Genomic DNA, 19566 nt, shown 5'->3' with positions numbered 1-19566 from the left:
GCCACGGGTACTAATTAATAGTAATTAATACTAAAAAGATTTATAGTATCTTTCAGTGTTCCAGGCGCTCCCAATGCAGAATACAGAGTCTTTGTAAAACATAACTCACAAATTGTGGAGGATGATATCCGGGACCCATATTTCGCTCGGGCTAAAGTGGATACGATCGATGCGTCCATAATCGTCTTTGCTCCATTTCAGGTAAGGGTTATGCCACTTCTGTAAGAATTATGATTAATTATTCTTAAATAAAAGAAAAGAAAAAGCATTCCAATACTTTGCCGTACAATATTTAAAATCTTGCCGTCATTGGCGCTCCCTATATAGTTGTAATCGCGAACTTGCACAATTCGCTGTTTGTGTTCATTGGTCGCCATGCCAAGGTTTTGATTTAAATTTTTTTCAATAATTACGACCATAAATATTTGATCTAATTCTGATGATGCGATGATTATGATTATGATAGCGATGTGATGATGATGATGGCTCAGTCATTGCTTTTCCATTTTTTGTTGTTTATAGTCATCCCAAACACAATGAATACCCGGGAGGAGAATTTTACCATGGACTTGATTGCGTCAGTCAAAATCTTTTCATGCACATTACCTCAGTCATATTCTTTTCTGGCTACGGCCCTGTCCTGGTGAATGTAATGACGACAAGACGATATTGATTATATGAAGCACAAAAATTAATAATGGCAATTAGTGTAACAATTGTAGCAAGCTGTTACCTCAAATCTAGACAAAGGCAACATTAATCGATGTGAACTTCTCTTCTATTCTCTTGCCCCTGAAAAGTTAACTTTAACTTTCTATATCTAAATGGGTAAACATTATTATGTAAATAAAATTAAACCATAAGCAAACCTGAGAAATCCAGGCACTTGTATAAAGCACTTGTCGCTTGCCTTCCTGTAAGACAAATGGTTGGCTCTAAGCAATTTGCTGGGCTAAAAGATTTCCGGTTGATTCTAGAAGACACTAGTATTCGTGCATGTAGAAATCACATTCTTTTTCGGGCTATCCCCTTTATGGCATTGATATGGCGTCACTTGTGTCCAGCTTTTGGTATATGAGTTTGCCGACAAGCTCTTTAAAACATAATTTTCAATTGTACAGTAGAAAAAGAGTAATGTCGAAAGCAAAATGGAAGGATCGAAAGGGTTAAGTATCTACCTATTTAAAGAGAGTTTTTCAGGAGAACAGTTTAAGCTGAAAGTATACTTCATGTTTCTCTTTACTGTACATTGGTGTCTTTAACTACTGCCGGACTGAATTTTTCAAATATGAATGAAAGTTGGGAAGCCAAATATGGACTCTACCATCGTTGAAAACAACGGTTGAGAACTTCACGATTCCACACTCTGTTATTTTATTATTACAGAGACGAAACCCCTCGGCGTAGATCCCAGATAGAAGCCAAAAATGACAAATTTACGGCATCAGACGTGGATGTAACAGGGCGAACCATGACGTCATTGCTGTCTAGAAGCTCCTGACGTAATCTGTATTCATCTGACCCATTGACACGTAATGCCAGAGCTGGAATAGAAATGTCATTACTATGTGGTCCCGTGGAAGATACAAATTGTTTGGCAAATATTCTGCCTGCATAATCATCAAAACCACCTCTGGCCGACCTGGGATACCTTCCTGGCGGTATACCGGCTCCCCTGATCCCTTATAAGTTGGCTCTTTCTCCCTTCTTCCCTAGAAGTGAATTCCGCTGGTGACTAAAATAGTAGACATCGATGTTCCTCATTCCCTCAGATTATTCCAAAACGTTAGCCTTGTTCCCTGGAAATAAATGATCACGCATATGTTAATTTGTCCCCCCCCCCTCCTCCCCCTTCCCCCCCTCCCCCTTCCCCCCCAAAAAACAAACAAAACAAACAAACAAACAAACAAACAAACAAACAAAACAAAAACTTGAAGGGCTCTCATATTTCTTGTATCTTAGCTAGAGGTGTCTGCTACAAAAAAAAAGTTATCATTGCACAGCCAAGGGTCCTGTAATGCTTTGCTTGGGTTCATCAAAAAGCTGAACATGGGAGGACGTTTTGCAACACTTGATCGTACAAGGGGATTGAGAGGGGGTTGCACCCAAGCAACGCTTTCAGGTTGCTGTTCATTGTTTCTGGCCAAGATTGTGATGAGCCAATCCCCCGTAGGAAAAAAGATGGCGGCTGTACATTTAATTTTACCACAATACCTTCCGAACCTAACACAGCCTATAAGGTATAAAGAAAGCCAATTTTTTACAATATTTCTCTCTGTACGAACGACATTTTGTATGCTAGGTTTGAAGATTTTATAACTCTTCAGTACGTTTTTATGAACGTTGTTAAGGTTTTCGTGAGCTAAGAGCTATGGGTAAATGTACCAGTCGCCATCTTTTTTCCTACGGAGGATTGTTCCTCTGCGTCATGACGCATTGCCATGGCAACCATATTTTGACCCGTCATGAACAACGCGTATTTCTTCTATCTCTTTCTTTATGGCCCCATAAAATCTACTTACCTTTGTGTGTATGTAACGCGAAAATACACAGCAGAAAGATTTGGAAGGCACTGGACTTGAAGTCCATCTGACGAGAGACTGTATTTAGAATTTAGAGCTGGAAATGATGAAAATGTACCTAAAAAATGAATTACTAAGAAGGTGCTTTGCTGTACATAGTTTAGTTGGTATACCAAATCATCTTTGTTTAATAATGAGTCTAGACTGGACGACTCGAAGCTTCGTTCCTCTCGTACATAGAAGTAGTTATGGAAACAATAGGAGATTTTTTTCTTACTGCAGTATGCTTCCAGTTATACATTTTCCATTAAAATTATACAGCCATTCATGAAACGTGTTTATAACCGACCTTTGATGTGAACAATGCAACAACAAACATGTTTAGGCGAAACATGTTTCCTTCAAACATGTTTACTCTAATCATGTTTGTTTGTCCATGTGAAGAAATTTGACCATATCATTCCAAGGAATCAGGGGAATGAATTCTAGGTTGGTCGTCGACACCATGTCGTCTTTAATGTTTGGTAGTTTGTTTAATTTTATATTCAGGCGAAGGAAACGATTGCATTGGAAGCATCTGTTCGCGTGCCGGGTGATCAATATGTGAGCGTGACTGTAATACCAACCATAATTCAAAACCGAGTCATTGCCTCCTTACACAGACCATTAGTTGCCGAAAGCAGTCCTTTAACCAGCTGGGAAATCACAGAGCAGTCCGATCAAAACCGTGTCAACAACACTGACTGCTAATCAGGTTCAATCCAACCCTAAAAATAATTTTCACGATTCTCCATCCCAGATAGCGCAACTAATCAGCGTAAGTAGAAATAAAACGAATCGCATTTGGTAGGAGAAGTAGTGTAAACTGTTACAGTCAAAACAGCTAACTTTTCACAGCTATTAAGTAAAATAGACCGAGGCTCAGGCGGTTAAAACAGCTGCATTTTAAGTGAACTAGTTGGATAAACTTACCCTCAGTATGGAAATGAGGCCACTTATTGGCCTGGAAATATGAGCGACTCAAGATTGGTTATTTTAAAGCCGTATGTGCCTTTTACAAGACTGAATTCTGTCCGTCTGAATTATCATTGGAAAATAACAGTGGCCGTACTAATCCTAGCTAACTGGACTGCTGAGCTCATTGAAAAAAAAAAAAAAAAAAAACTAATTAAGGTTTTTCTTTGTGAATGACAATGGCTGTTTTGCTCAAGGCTAGCAACGCCTAGCTGGCTTAATGAACGTATTCGGGTTTAAAAATAGGTGAAAAGAAATGTAGTCTGGTTTTCGAACTCATTAACGACAAATTTGGGAGTAAACAATTGGTGGAATGAAATCATAGTGTATTTGTAACATAATAAAGACGTCGAAATTCTGACGTATAAACGTGTCAATAGGCAAATACCAGTTCAACAAATAACTTAAAAATTACACTCAGTTTTGAGTTTCATCCACGACGGTTTGATCTGAGCTCTTCTGCAAATTCAACACATTCTTGTAGTCATAATTTTATCGGTTTGTCAAACGACAAAGAAAAAAGCTAGCTTGAAAGACAAACAAATAATGCCTTTTGTTATATTCTTCTCGACTCGAGACCAATACACGAACTCGGCTAAGGTGTTTACAACCTTGTACAGATAACGTGATGATTCATTTGGGAGGTTACAATTGTTCTGTATGTATATACTCCCATGCAATCAGTTGCATTGACAAATTTACGCAATTGTAACCTCCAAAATGAATCATCGCGTGTTCTCAATTGATTAAGGATGTAAACACGTTAGCCGAAATCGTCTATCAGAATTTGCAGATCTTTTAATATGCCTGAAAAAAATGCTCTGAAGTAATACAATCAACCAAACGCACTGGCACTAGCTGATATAATTCTTAATATAATGGAAAGCTAAACAAGCTGTACGATAACATGTAAACAGCGATATCCAGTGTCTCTTTAACTGAATACAAACAATTGTAAGACGGCGCCCACACAACGCCGGAGAAATTTGAAAACGCAACAATCACCGGTCATTTTGGATTTGCGTTTGAGGAAAACTCGGGCAGGGAAATCACGTGATTATCGTGACGTCATCTTTTTCGAAAAGCTCCGTTTTCAAAATGTTCAGTCCCGTCCACACTGAAACGCAAAGCCGGCGTTTTCAAATTGCTCCGGTTTGAAGACCGTTTTGGAAAGCTCCGTTTACGCGACGGCTTAGTGTGGACGGTAGGCCTAACCGTAGAAATAAAGCTGAATTTTTAAATTTCTCTGGCGTAATGTGGACAGGGCCTAAGCTTTTTTGGCATAGAACCAGAAACCAGCCACCATTATCCTAGTCATCATCTATATTACAGAGCACGCCGCATAATTTAATATGATTTCTTTTTAATCGCCGCTGGTCGAGCGTTTTATACGTTACTAAATAGAGTTAACTGCCATTTGGCATAAATATTTTATTAACACTAACATTTCTCACACCACATCTTACATACTTTGTAATTTCCGTCATTTCGCAGAAAACAACTTATAGAGCGGTTTTGAACTGAGTGTCGTAAAGCAAAAACTAAAGTAATCACTCTAGCCAATCACAGAGGACATAGGCAATATAGTGAACCAATCAAAACTCGAAGTAATTACGTGTAGCTGACTCAAAGCGCGGGAAAATGAGTCCAAGTGAGTTACAATTGGTTTTGGTTTCACTTCTGATTGGATGAAAACGTGGTGCGAGTTTTGTAAGTACATCGTGTAGTTGATGCAAAACCAATTACTTTTCGAACCGCTCTATTAATCATCAAGATTACAATTACATTTGCTTTGTTTTCTACTTTATTGCCAACCTTTCCTGACGATCTACGGCACGCTACTAAAGGGCAACTACAAAGTAGCACACCGTAGATCGGCAAAAGCTTGAAATAAAAAGAAATACAGTAGCTTAAGCCTTCAATCAAGTGGCCTATTCAATTACTGAGATACTGTGTATTTTTTCGAGCCTTTTGGGCGTTTTTCAACACTGCAGGTTGAAGGAAAGAGGAAAATGGCTGTTGCATCTATCTTAATATCAAGGTGCACATAGTATGTCTATATAACGAATTATTTTGAGAGACTACTCAGATCTTGCGTGCATATGGAGTTTAATACAGCTCCGTTTCGTAGGCTAACATAGAGCATGTCTATATATATGTATATCACTTTCATATTAAATGACGCAGAATCTACAGTAAGTCCGAAGCTGGATCGATACATGACATAACACTGCATGTATGTAGCTGGATAAATATATTTTTGTCTTCCCGATTGTTCACCACAAAGGGTGTTTGGTAAACATGCCCTTCCACTGCCGTGAATCTGCCTCCTGTGGAAATTATGGAGACATCAAATTATCAAGATGGATCATCACGCATTTAACAAAGCAAAAACCAGGATCATAGATGAATGCAATCTTGTACACGTGCTAAACTACGTGTACCTGTGCATTGAGAACTTATCAGAGGTTTGTGAGCACACACCTTAAGCTTTGAATGCAGAAATTGCAATCGCACCTCCAAGTCTTTCATCTCCTATTTGTAAAATAGAAGAACAATGACAGTCACTAATAAATCAAAATCAATAGTAAATTTACCCAAACGCGGAACCAAGAAAAAAACAAAGACACAAAACGTTGAATAAAACTAGGTTCGGGTATAGGTCCCAGCGGAGTCTTATTTGATGGCAATTCCAGCTAAATCTACTGCACAAGTGGATCTTATTGACGAAAATCAATCTACGTGACACCAAGCGATCGTGTTACGCTCGACACTTTGTATCTCGTCAGGAAAGCGAAGCATTGTTGGCTCGTCACGACGGAGGACGTTCTCGGTAGCTGTGGACGAGCGAAAAAAAGACGGCAAACGAGAGAAAAAAAACGAAGGACGACTAAGTTCCAGGCTTCTGCAACATTTACGTCACACGATCGCAAGAAAATCGAATTATAATGCCCTGTAACTATATACGGTGAATTTGAAAGCTGGAATTACGGTCGAAAAATCTGTTGCAATGCATGTACATGAAATTCTGCAGCTTGGGACCTTAGCACTTGTCAGAGACAACAATACAGTGACTTTAAAGGTGCACATGTATTGGACGCTGTACATGGAGATGTAGTTACTGTTTTGGATTAATGCTGACTGTGCTTCACTTTTAGATGACTTCAAACCCAAGATGATGACAATGTCAATTCCAAATTCGATTTGAATGTTGGTTGCCTTGATCCATACTTGCCTATTTGGACTGTTTATTGCAACTGCTATCCTGTTATTCTCGCCCAAATTTCAGCCTTGGTTATGTTCTGAGCAACTTCATTAACTTAAGACGGTTTTAGTATAGTCTTCCTGAGCCCCATAACGTTCTTAAAAATATAACTACTGCACAATGTGTAATCGGTTACTCACGGCGCTAAGTTTAGCATCTCGCAAGAGTGATAACTTTGGAACAGTGTCTTCTAGCTTGCTAATCTGCAAATTACAAATGAGATCAACAAAAGTTACATATTGACTGAAATACTCCATGTAACATCTGTAAAACTTAATAAATCTTTCTTCATCTCAGAGTGGTCTTAGATAATTGTAGTCTAAAAGGCAGTAAAAGTGGTTCGTCAAGGGTCTTAGCGCCCACTCCCATGAAGTGCAGCGTTCCTTGTGAATGCACTTTTATTACTCGGCCCACATTTTCTCTCCCTAACCACAACTATAACCTGCTAGTGGTGAAAATTTATATTATTGTTACATGCAGTCAAGGGAGACTGTACAAAGATGCTGGTTTTACAGAGACTGCTGTATGAATTACTATCAGTTGAGGGAGGAGCACAAACTCCTACTCCCTTCATGTTACAGAGAGCAAAATTGAGCGCTGGCCCCGGCCACACTAAGCCAATTAAACTTACTTGATTAGATTTACTGTAGATGTGAAATGATTTGGTTCAATGGTGGTTTGAATTTGCAGTTCGTAACATGGTGCATGCACATCCAGTCACAAAGATCATTCCAATCAGCGCTCTGTATTTATCACATGATCTCAACAATGCATGGTGCAAATCAGGACAAGTGATAAACTCACCCTCTTAGTAAACATCTCTAACTTCCTTTGGTAAGTCTCATTGTAACATGCAACATCAACTCGCCTGGGGATTGGCTTTACTATAGCAAACACAAACAAGCAGTAAATAACTCTTGATCAGCCTCCATGTACAATTACAATCTTGGTCAGAATAAAATCGGAAATAAAACCACCCTGCCCCCTGAATCAATGATGAACTCGTGCTAAACCCAAAAGGTACAATTTTTTACATCATTGAAGTGGGGTGAGGGGAGATGCAATCTTGACTGGAATAAAATGAGAAATAAAATCATCCCTCCACCTGAATAGACTACGAGTAGTCCCTCATTCACTTAGTCTGTTGTGCGTGACGTGAAAGAAAACTGCGAGGAAAAAATGGCCGCGCGAAATCCTGGGGGCGAGGAGTGCGCCTCCTTTCGCGCACTCCTCGTCCCCAGGATTTCGCGTGGCCATTTTTTTCTCACGGTTTTCTTTCGCATCACACACAACAGACTAAGCAAAAGAGGAACTACTTGTAGTCTACCCCCTGAATGAATGATGAACTCATGAATGCTAAATCTAACCAAGACTCACCATTTTTGTTGTTAAGACACCCCCCTCCCCAAATAAAATGCGTAAAATACTGTCGTGAGTAGCAACAGCACAGCACAGAACTATCATTTCATATGTTAGCGTACAGTGTCCTCCAGATCCTAGGGAGGCATCTCATAAATGGACCAGAACAAGAAAGCCCAATGCGAAATGGCAGGCTGGTGTACCTCGAAAAACGTATGATTTGTGAATCATCGTCTCAGAGATTTTTCTGGAGAACGGGGTTTCTTTCTGGGCAAGTGAAAGTTACACCAGGCGAGTGGATTTTGAGAGTAACTTGCCCAAATGGCGAGTGCTGTCAAAACTTCATTTCCAACACTGATGTTAGATACAATCTTACATCTCCTCTTGAGTGATATTTGGTAAGTTACATGATTGCACATTCCCAAAAGAAAGACAAATTGACTTCTTAAAAAGAAATAAAAATATGGCAATGTATTTGAAATTGTCTTACCTGAAGAATGTCTCTCACATACTTCAAGAATGTAAGGGCTGTGTGAATTCAAATATACATTTAACTTCAGTTGCTGTCTTGCTTTAAACTTAATCAGTCATGAAAGCAAAGTTTTGATCCATATACAGTAAAGAGAGGGTAACTATCAGCTTGGCAGGTAAACTTGTCGATTTAAAGAGCGCTTCAAGTTCACAATCATGTCTCAAGTCCTACATACACCTGTACGTAAATTTTAGAAACCATTACTCAGAAAGGTTTTTGGCTTCAATTATGCACTTTAATTTTCTTAAAAAGTACATTCCTCATTGATTTTAGCTCAGATGATAATAACAGTGCCCCTCTTATGTAACTGGATGAAAAATGTGTCACTTGGGGAAATTTGCCAGCTAATAGTTAATACCTGTGCTACAAACCAACCTTGTTACAGTATTTTCAGGAGTCCTTCTGCTCAAAGGTATAAGAGATCCTCTTGCATTCCGTAACTGAGTAGAAGTAAATAAATAAAAAAATCCACAGTGTCAAAAAGGAAGAAAAAATTATCTTATTATGAACTACAGTATTACTACCTCAACTTGCTAGCCAAATTGGGTTAATAACACCAGTTGTAAACCCCATGCTCTCAGACTTCCACCTACATGTATGTGTAAATGTTTTACAAGAAATAAACAAATAAATATTGAGAACATGCAGTGCAGTTTAACTGAACACAAAATACAAACCTTGAGGACATTTGTCTTTCCTACTGCTGACAAGCCAAGTTGTTTAGTAAGAGCCTGTCAATGAATCAATCAATCCATCAAATTATTAACCAATCAATCAATCAATCAGTCAGTCAATCAATCAATGAAATAAATTATTCTTGTCTAATTTCTTCCATACACCCTCGACTTAAAAAATCAAGAACAGATGGGGCCATTGGTGAATCTTGTAAGTACTGTCAAACCTGTAGTAAGCAGCACCATATTTTACTGAGCTGTCACCCTGTATTTAAGCAGTCAGTTTTCAAACTCCTGAAAATCACATCCCTTAATTAATGTAATTTTGACTTCTATTAAGTGGTCACCTCTATTAAGCGGTTGCTGTCACCATTTGCAAAAAACCTAACGGGACTTTTTCTATTGTCTGTATTAATTAAATGGTCACACGGTATCAATTACTTTGTTAATACAGTTTCAAATAATGTAACACACGAGGTACAGCAAATGATTTCCTTGATTATTTTCCCAAATCATTAAAATGCCGCCAATGGATGTTTCTAATTTGAGGTCAAATGTCTTTTCAGCACTGATTGTATTTGATCTGTTTTTCTTGGAACCTGTATTAGGTGGTCACACTGTATTGAGCAGTCACTTAGCCATTCCCTGAGGGTGACCGCTTAATACAGGTTCGACTGTAATTTTAAATTATCATACACCGCAGTCTTATGGTACTAAAAAAATAGGGCTGTGTAGTCATTCAGAGTCAGTGTCAATCAAGTATTAATTATGACTGAGGCAATGTCCATTGGTATTTGGCAGTGTCATACTTTCGTCCTTCAAAAGAAGGGCAAAAAACAAAAAGTGAAAACAAAAACACCACAACAAAAAAATGGCTACGGCAAGTGCCTTGGTTTGCCTCATACTGGCTACCTCCCTGTCACTGATCGAGCTGGATTATTTAAAATTGGACAACTAGGAAAACGTCTCACCTCCAGGAACTTGGCTTTTTCATACACTTTGTCTTCTTCCTCTACGTCTTCCGCGCAATTAAATTGGAATCTCTTTAAATCGGACGTAACTATTTGAAAAAAAGGCAAGTAAAGCGAACGTTAAATATGATCTCAGTTTCTCGTCCTGAGCTAATAACAGCAAACTTGCAAGATGTTTAGCAAAAAGCATCTTGTAAGGGCTTTGGAAGCATACCATCTCCTACTCTTACAATCACCCAGAGTGTTCTCTTTTCACTACTCATCCTCATATTTAAGTAAAGCAACGTTCAACAAGGCGAAAACCACACGAATTTTCTTGAAATTCTCCTCTTGTTTCGCTTTGTTGATTGTTGAGCCGATTGTTGACTGAAGGAAATAATGACCAGCGGTAATGCGCGCAAGAAGAAATTCATTGACTTTTACATGACGTATTGCAGATAATCCAATATGGCGGGTTCTTCTGATGGAGCAGCTACACAAACAGGCGCAATTATTGAGGTAAATTTTTATACCAAAACGAAATGGTGGACTGTTAAATTCATGCAATTTCTTTCTACTTATAGTATCTATTAATTTATCTCTGTATCAGCTCACTGATGAGGAAAGAGCAGTTCTTAAAGAATGTACAAGAAATAGTATTTTCTTCAGAGGTAACCTTATTAAACTAACTTTAGATGATTGTAAAAAGCTTATAAGCTTAAACTTATCATCCTATAAAAGATCTATGGTTCCTAATTCGATAACAGATACAGTAACAGTCACTACATGTACTTGGATATAATCATTGTGAAGTGTGAGATATATACCAGAAAAACCCCTTGTTCCCAGTTGCCCATAGGTAATCGCCCAGGCTCTGCCCTAGCCACGCCCAAGGTAGAAGGGTTAGGGTAAGGAATTTCAGTCGACTGGTGCATTGTGTGTAATCACCATAATTATGCAGAGAAATAATTATCCTATTCCCTTGTTAACATTATGGTATCCACTTTAAAGTGGTTTGACCACATGCCTGTATTTTTCCACGTAACACTAACTTTACTTGGTATTCTTCACTGATGTTATTATTACTACCCCTTTTTGACTGTAAAAAAGTTGCAAAAATTTGTAACTCCCAGTTTATCCTCCAGGTAGTGCCCATGTTGTTATTGTTTCCGGGATGGGTACTCCCAGAAAAATTGGGTGGGGGTGTGCAGCACACTTCCCAAAACCCTTACCCTATTTATAAACAAAATCTTCAATTTTCCCTACCCTATTTATGACCTGACCAAAAATTGGATACCCTATTTATGATATGATCCTTAAGGCAGGTTTCAAACCTGCCTTACAATTAGTTCCCCAGCTCAGAGCAATGTTAAATTGTCGTAAACATAATTTGTGAAGGGTTTTTGATCATGGTCTTATTGAAAATGATGAAAAAGTAGCTTCTTCTTAAAGACATATCAATTCAAGACTATAGTGCAAAAACCATACCCTGTTTATGACAAAAATGGCCAAAATCAATACTCTATTTATGACCAAAATGGCTGAAAGACCATACCGTTTCGGACCCCACATATCCCATACACCAGCCCCTAAAGGAGAGTTGGTCCCCCCCCCCTCCCCCCGGTTATGCTGTCTAATAGGTGATATCACAATTATTGTTCATTTACAGGTTTTCCAGCAGGTATTATTTCTGTAGTTTTGATAAGCCAGGCAGTGAAAAGTGGTAAGTAAATTCAAACCTTGTATAATGTTCCCACTTGACTCGACTACCACATGCCACTTGCTAGTCTCCTTCACAGCTGTTGTTTGGGATTGTCAGGCTATGAGCTCCCTCGCCCAGCAATGGCTGTTTAAACCCAAACTGCAGTCCTTTCCTTTTGTTTGGACTGCAACCACTATGTTGCTTATCTGCAAAAATGTAGCAGTTGCTGGTAAGCCTTTTAAATGCTTCAAGATCACTTCAAACTTTGGACGCTTGTTATTATTCTTACATAATACTGTTTTTCCTTAAGCATGTCTGACCTGGCATGCTTTTTTTTTAGTTTGGTGAAACGTTTTTCATACTTTGTTGCCTGGGGTGTGCCAAGTACAAAAGACAACATCACTGACACTTGGGGTTGCGATATCACAAAACTTTTGATTGGTGTAATTGGCAAATTTTGGTGTGGCTTACTGAGGAATGTATAAGTGAAGTTGTCACTGGGTAAAATGCACAAAAGAATGAGGTTTGGGTTTTAGTAGCCCATGCAACCCCACTATCAGCTCTGGCTGATCATTAAACATTCTTTGTACATTGGTTGTGACTCTGGTGGAATTTATCACATTTAACTCTACATATATCTCCAAGGGAAACTAGATTTTGTCCATTGGACAAGTTGATGTCGAAATTTTTGTTGCTCACCGATTATGCTCATTCTGTTACACACAGATTGTGTCCATACCTTAATTTTCCTGTCTTATTAATTTTTTTTAAGGCTTTATACCCAAAGTGAAAAAGTTGTCAGGATTGGCATATACGGGTAAGACTTAAGATTACATGAATTGTATTGTGTGGTTGTTATTTATGTTTCAAAATGGCCTGAGTTTGCCTTGCCATGTTGACAGGATAAGAAATACAGATTGAAAGTCACTCCAAGGATCAAAAAGGCAGTCCTAGCTATATAAAGCAGGCATTGCTGATGTAGTAAAAGCCGGGGTTGGCACTGATTGGCAGTCATTATTTTCCTACTGTTTTACAGTGTGACAACTCCGACCAAGGCCACTGAAGCAAATTCTTTGCAAATTGACCACTGGCAAAGATTATAAAAGTTTTAAGATAGTTACCAGTCAAAATGACCAGAAATCTGTTCCCTTTGTAATGTACAGCTTGATTACATCAATAATTTGTTGGGAAACTACATGTATTGTTAACCTCCACAGCTTTTATTTCATTAAATTTGTACAAAATTTTGTTGGGTGTCCTTGTTTAGAGTAGTCACACTGTGGTACCTTCACGTTTCAGTCACCATTTTTAATGGGCAACAAACTTGACTGTAAAACTGATTTAATTGATCTACATTGGTATAAAATTGCATATACCTCTACAAGGTTTAATGCAAAGTGTTCCCCCCCCCCCCCCCCCAGATTGCTCTAAGTGTAGCCACATGATATTTTTTGGAAAGGGAGAACCCTTTTTTGGAATTCATCACTTTAGAATCTTTAGAGACTGAAACTGGCACTTAGCCAAACACTCTTTAACCCATTGACTCCTGCACCGGCCGTGACCAACCGTGACTAGCCTTGGCCTTTCTTCCACTTCTGACGTCATCACCTTTGACTGAAATTGGCATCATCCATGCTCAACTTCTGCAGGAGGAAAAAATCTTTCCAATGATACCCAGATCAGAGTGAGTGGCCCAATGGAACCTGGGATATGTGCAAAAATGCTCAATAAGTTGAGTGAAAAACTCAGAGCAAAATTCCTTGCCACTACACGTGGCTACTCCTTGGCAACAATCGCCTGTCTCAGTGATGTTTTCTCAGAGTGTTTTAAACTGGAAGCAAGCCCAGTAGAAGGTCAATCACTGCAGCAAAAACAAAAGAAAAGGAGAAAGAGGAAAGGTGAAAAAAATAAATAAAAAAAAAGCGAAAAGCCTAAAGACGTAGGTCATCTCAAAATTTTGATTTCTGCACATGCCTGAGCAAAAATGTTGTAAAACGCGATGCTAAGGGAAAGAAAGGCATGCTGTCATCATGATGTTGCAAATGCCTTTTTGAGTAGAGTGGCGCTAATTTGGCCCATATCCAGCCTGAAAATTTCCAAAAAATGCATTTTTGGCAAAAAGCTCCGTGAGTCAATGGGTTAATAGGTTCTTTCTCCTTTAGCATTGTTCCCAAGTTCTTAAGCCAGCAAAGCATCATGGGTACCCCACTTTTTTTCAGGCCGATGCATTAATTTCATTAGGCACGATTCTGTTAATTAATTTATTATACAAATGTAATCTGTTTTGTGATAAAACCATTTACAAATTAAAATAGGGATGAGGGAAAAACATACATGTATATACAGTGTATGTAAGTTGTATGTGCTGCATCTCATTTTGTATTGTTAGCCAGGGTTTGCTTGCTTGAGCAGGATATTGATTTAAAATAGGAGGCTGTTCTGATATATTGGATGTTTCTTTTTCTATAGGACTGTTTGCAATTTCCTTTTATGGCGGAGTTAGGTCTTATAACAAAACTTGCATTGCGAAGATAATGAAGTTAGAGAATTCCAACCTCAAAGAAGGTGTTATCAAATTGATGGAGAGAAGGTACGGTCATATACATGTAGTTACATGATTTGTACATTTTTGGCCATTGGTTGATCAGGTGAAAGAGAGACGGAAAAAAGAAAAACATCAATTTGGCATACAAGAATGTAGTTTGTCACTGGTTTTGAAGTCAATAGGTCATATTCGTATTCTCTGTATTGGTCTTGGACTGAAACTAGCTTACAATGGAGGTTCATGCAGGGAATATCATTAAAAAGAGATGGATGTCATTTGAATCTGAAAAGATTCCCTGCGTTAGCCTCAGTTGCAAGCTAGTTGCAGTCCAATACTGAAAATAGGAATACAGTCTTTTTGACTGGGTCTTGGAATCATTTGTGTTTATTTGTGAGAAGGAATCCCTGGTGACAAAACTCAGTTGGGGAGGTCAATGGTATGTACATACAGGCCTAGCAGGTTTGTATTATCTGGAAGTATGTGTGTCTGTATTTGTGCCTTTACTGGGCCATTCTAAATATTGGAATCACCTTACAACTGTACAATTGTTTGGTTTTTATGCTTTGAATTGATGAATGTTGCTTCACTCACTCACTCAATCCTCTTCGTTGCCGATGGAACATAGGTCATCCGCTAGTGCCCACCACCTGACCCTATTTTGAGCAGTGCGCTTCACTTCCTGCCACTTGAATGTTGTTTCAATGAAACTTAAATTTAGAAAAAAAAGCAGAGAAACACACAAGTTATCTATTTTGTCCAGTATCTACTGCACTTGTCTTCCTCACCTCCACAGATTATGCATTAAAGACTGAGCTGAAAAAAAAAAAACCTTGCTGGTTGCATTGCACTCATCATTAAGATCCGTGGGGAACGGGAATGGTACACTGGTGAGAGCACTCGCCCCCCACCAATGTGGCCCAGGTTGGATTCCACCCAGTGCCATGAGTGGGTGGAGTTTGTTGTTGGTTCTCCTCCTTACTCCAAGGGTTTTTCACCGGGTTCTCCAGTTTTCCTTCTCCCACAGAAACTAACATCTCCAAATTCCAATTCGAACAGGATAGAGGACCTGCATTTAAACCAGCTAAGGCTGATGTGACTTCTTTTTAGCTCTAAATATTGTAATTTATGCGTCAGCCTTCTGATAAGTCCACAGTTATTCCAATCTACTCTGTCAAAAAATGCGAAACAAATTAATTTCAGTCAGTGCTGTAAATCCAAGGTACAATAAAGAGATTGCACCTCTTTCTTGGTCAGAGGGAGATGTGCTGTCTGAGATGTGGTGTCTTTGTTGACTTTCTAACACTTTTTCAACATCTTTGAACATCTTGTTTGTTGGTGAAATGATCAAAATGCTGTGTTGATATGTCTTTTTCAAGGACTGGGAAGGGAATGCCGCTTGATAGGAATCAAGGCCAAAGCGTCTCGGAGCAGAAAGATTTGAGTTTGCCAGGTTAGTTTTCAGACTGTAGGAACATATCAGGAGGCAAGTGTGCGACTTTTATGTATTATGCTGTAAACAGGCTAGTCCTAAAAGAGACGTTTATGTTTGGTAAAACCCTTCTTTCTCGTAACAATAATTAATTTCTATGCCTACATATTACAAGAATACGGATCTGAAAAATGCGTGACTGTATTAATTGAATCAGTGAATGAATGTTTGAAAAAGTCCTATAATTCCTGGAATTTCTCATGACAGGAGACATCCGGTTTAGCGCGCCAGATGAAAGTCCCACTAGAGGTGACAACATCCCTCTTTCCAGCAACACTGCAGCTTCACCGGTCGAACACAGGTTAAGCAGCGAAGACGTCCGTACACCTCCGAACTTGTACTTTGATGTTGATGAAGAAAAAGAGAACAAGCATACAAGTTACGAAGAACTGAGAAAGAAACACCGTGAAAGATGGACTCCACCCACCATGTCTTCAGTAACTACGAGAAGGATGGAACAGGTTAGCAAAGTTAATAACTTTTGGCAGAACTACACTTGTAAACTAATGCAAATGCTGCAATCTGATTGGCTGAGCCATCACGCATTATTAGCCATTGGTGTGGACTGTAGTGGTATGATGTGGTTCTCCAAAGTTTTCAAGGAACATTTCGAAACAAATGGAAAATCAAATTCCCGAGAATACAGAAAGGACATTTACGGTTTCTTGAGTTTGAAAACTCGAAATTGTTCACAGAAACTGTTGAGCGTGCGTATACAGCTGCACATGTCAAATGAAAATTCAGTCCACGCGATTTTTCTAAAGCGGGAAGTTTAATACTAAGATGAGAAATAATTGGAAACCGTTACTTGAAGCAAATTTCAGTTTTAGTTCGACTAAAACAATTAGATTATTCGCTCTCGATTTCTAGGGGCTGATAGTTGATTCGGCCTTCAGCCTCATCAACGAACGGTTTATGAGAACATCATCAGATAACTGCAAAATGTTTAGACCTCTTTTGAGTCTCCTCCACATAATCGTTATTTTGCTCAAAATCAGTGCAATATAATGCCTCGAATAACGTTAAACCTCGGTGTTGAATGGTCAAATGCAACTGATAGCTTGAATCATTATCAGCCTAGGCAAAGAAGAGAGGGTCAGCAGGACTCTGCACCAGGTTCCAGCGAAGCACCGCTGTCATGGTTTGACCAGGATAACACCAGTGACGACCGTAGTGGACAGGAAACTGGACAGCGGAGTAACACTCAACGGGAGAGGTCTTCATATAGGCAAGGTATCATTGAGGATATACATAATTATGTATGATAGCTTTGTTTGTACCAGACATTTTGCTTCCTCTAGTTTCTAAGTTTGATCAAAATGGTTCGCAAGTAGTCACAAGTTAACTTTAGAAATGTGTGTCTCTGTGGACGTATTTTTTTTGTGGGTAAAGCCTTCTTAAGTCTACCGGAGTGAACTGCATTGTACTCTCAGGTGTGCTACCCTGACAAGTGAACGATGTGCACATCTTTTGTCGACTTTTGTGTTGTGATGGAGGCGGTAAGAAGCACGTTTTGCCTTGGCCCCGAAGATAAAGCGCAAGCAATGTCAACACAAGTTTACAATGCTACGCCACTGAAGTGTACATGAAGAAGACAGTGAAATGAAGAAAACAAAATGAAAGAAGAAGAATCAGCTGAAACATAACCGATCGCTTAGCACAAGAGCGCGTACAATGCCCTTAGAAATCATGAGTATCGTACAGTTATCTCACACTCCCTAAATGTGTCATTTTGTTCCTTATGCCTTATGCCTATCCCTTATGCCATGGATCGGCGAAAGCTTGGAACGTTAACTTAACTATATACAGAGTAGTTTAAAAGGCCTCACTCGAAAATAAAAAACAGTAGATTATATCCAATATGCTTCTCAAGAACAACATTCAACGCTAACAGGAACCAAAATATTTAGAATAAGATGCTTTGCCGGCTAAAACCTCAGTAAGAAAGTTTGGGAAAGACAGAGACAAGGTAGCGTCTATCTGCAGCGAACGAGTAACGGATAACGTTCAATGGCTGCTTGTTCTCATTAACATGTTCCTTTTTGCAGGGCCATCGCCCAGGAAGAACAAATATGGCGACGTCATGGAATGATTATGATGGTTTCTAGCTTGCTGGTTTCATAATTCCTGTTCCTGTGCTTCCAAGGCTTTTGATCAATTAATGTTAAAATTTTCTGGTCCTTTCCATTCCATTAAGAGACTAGACTCCTCCTCCAAATCATTCTAAGATCCTAACCGGTAGAGGTTGTGGAAACTGTAACAACGGCACAAAATCGTATGTTTCCATTCAACTCCGCAGGATTGCTAAACCTTTTATGTTTTCATGTATAGATGCAGGACATATTTTCTTTGTTAGGGGAATTTCCACTTGAATTACACAATGTTAGGTATTGGTGGTGGCCTTGTAAAATAAATAAACAAAATAAATGATATTAAAAATAAAGATCAGTGAGTGAAGACCAATAGGCCCTTTGCACGATCCGGTCACATGGTACAAAATTACGCATGCTGGTAAGCAAGTTCCGCAGTGGAACTTCCAAAACCAAGGCAGGTCCAGGTGGACTGGTACGAGTGGCATTGTTTTGGAAGTCCCACTGTGCAACTTGCTCACCAGCATGTGTGATTTTGTACCATGTGACCGGATCGTGCAAAGGGCCTATTGCGTCTGTGACTATGTACTATAGTGATTAATAAAGTCGATAACCACGAAGCTGAAGTCCGATATCGTTATCGATATCGTTAGACTGGACTATAGCACAACCAGAGTTGGACGACATGAAGTTCTGTTACCAATTGATTATAACCGTTATGATCAATTATGATCAATTGTGATAACCATTTGTGATAGGCTATCACAAATGGCAGCAGTGACTTGTATGTGAAGTTTATATGAAATAATTCATATATGAACTGCGGTTGTAGATGAAAGTGAAGAATGATCATCGCAGTTAATTTTCCAATTTAAGCAATTGGAAAGAAGAAGCCTGAAAAAATCAGGGCTTCAACGGGATTTTTTTTCAGGCTTCTTCTTTCCAATTGCTTAAATTGGAAAATTAACTGCGATGATCATTCTTCACTTTCAGTGACTTGTATACTGGCATGGTCGCAGGTTCTAAAATAGTTAGGCGTGTGTGGAAGCCTATCAAGGCGCATGAAAAGCCCGTTGCCCAGAACATCCATATTTGTCAAATGTTTATATCAAACACGAGAGTCAGTGTTTCATCGGGATATTCAAACACCGAGAAGAGAGTTGAAAATACGACATGCAGCGGAGTATTTTTGACGAAATTCGAGATGTTTGGATAGCCGATGAAACACTGTCTCGAGTGTTTGATATATTTTCTCAATTCAAACAAAAACTAAGGAGTAAACGGAGAAGTAAAATCGTTAGAATCTGTGCTAATAGACCTTTCCCGCATTCCAACAAACAATGGCGCCAACTCGAGGTCAGGGTGGACAAAAATACAGAAGATGTATGAAAATGTCCACCCCAACCTCGCTCTGGTGCCATTGT

General features: G+C 39.0%; 2 protein-coding genes across 2 annotated transcripts; one reads left to right on the top strand and one right to left on the bottom strand.

Moving 5' to 3' along the window:
• Nucleotides 1–3911: 3911 nt before the first annotated feature.
• On the bottom strand, nucleotides 3912–10696 carry LOC145497407 (uncharacterized). Its single transcript, XM_081477216.1, has 9 exons — nucleotides 10552–10696; nucleotides 10338–10426; nucleotides 9370–9423; nucleotides 9068–9132; nucleotides 8651–8688; nucleotides 7606–7685; nucleotides 6942–7004; nucleotides 6021–6071; nucleotides 3912–5866 (listed from the first exon to the last, which is right to left on the bottom strand). The coding sequence occupies exons 1-9, from the start codon at nucleotides 10604–10606 to the stop codon at nucleotides 5813–5815; spliced, it is 549 nt and encodes a 182-aa protein (XP_081333342.1). The 5' UTR covers nucleotides 10607–10696; the 3' UTR covers nucleotides 3912–5812.
• Nucleotides 10697–10784: 88 nt separating this feature from the next.
• LOC145498524 (OCIA domain-containing protein 1-like) lies at nucleotides 10785–18495 on the top strand. Its single transcript, XM_081478443.1, has 9 exons — nucleotides 10785–10835; nucleotides 10927–10987; nucleotides 11986–12039; nucleotides 12791–12835; nucleotides 14488–14608; nucleotides 15940–16013; nucleotides 16260–16513; nucleotides 17129–17285; nucleotides 18101–18495. The coding sequence occupies exons 1-9, from the start codon at nucleotides 10785–10787 to the stop codon at nucleotides 18142–18144; spliced, it is 861 nt and encodes a 286-aa protein (XP_081334569.1). The 3' UTR covers nucleotides 18145–18495.
• The last annotated feature ends 1071 nt before the right edge of the window (nucleotides 18496–19566 follow it).

The sequence above is a fragment of the Orbicella franksi genome, chromosome 9 (assembly GCF_964199315.1).
Source record: "Orbicella franksi chromosome 9, jaOrbFran1.1, whole genome shotgun sequence".
Taxonomy (NCBI): domain Eukaryota; kingdom Metazoa; phylum Cnidaria; class Anthozoa; order Scleractinia; family Merulinidae; genus Orbicella; species Orbicella franksi.
Note: the sequence above shows the minus strand (reverse complement) of the source record. Positions and strands in the feature narration are given on the sequence as shown.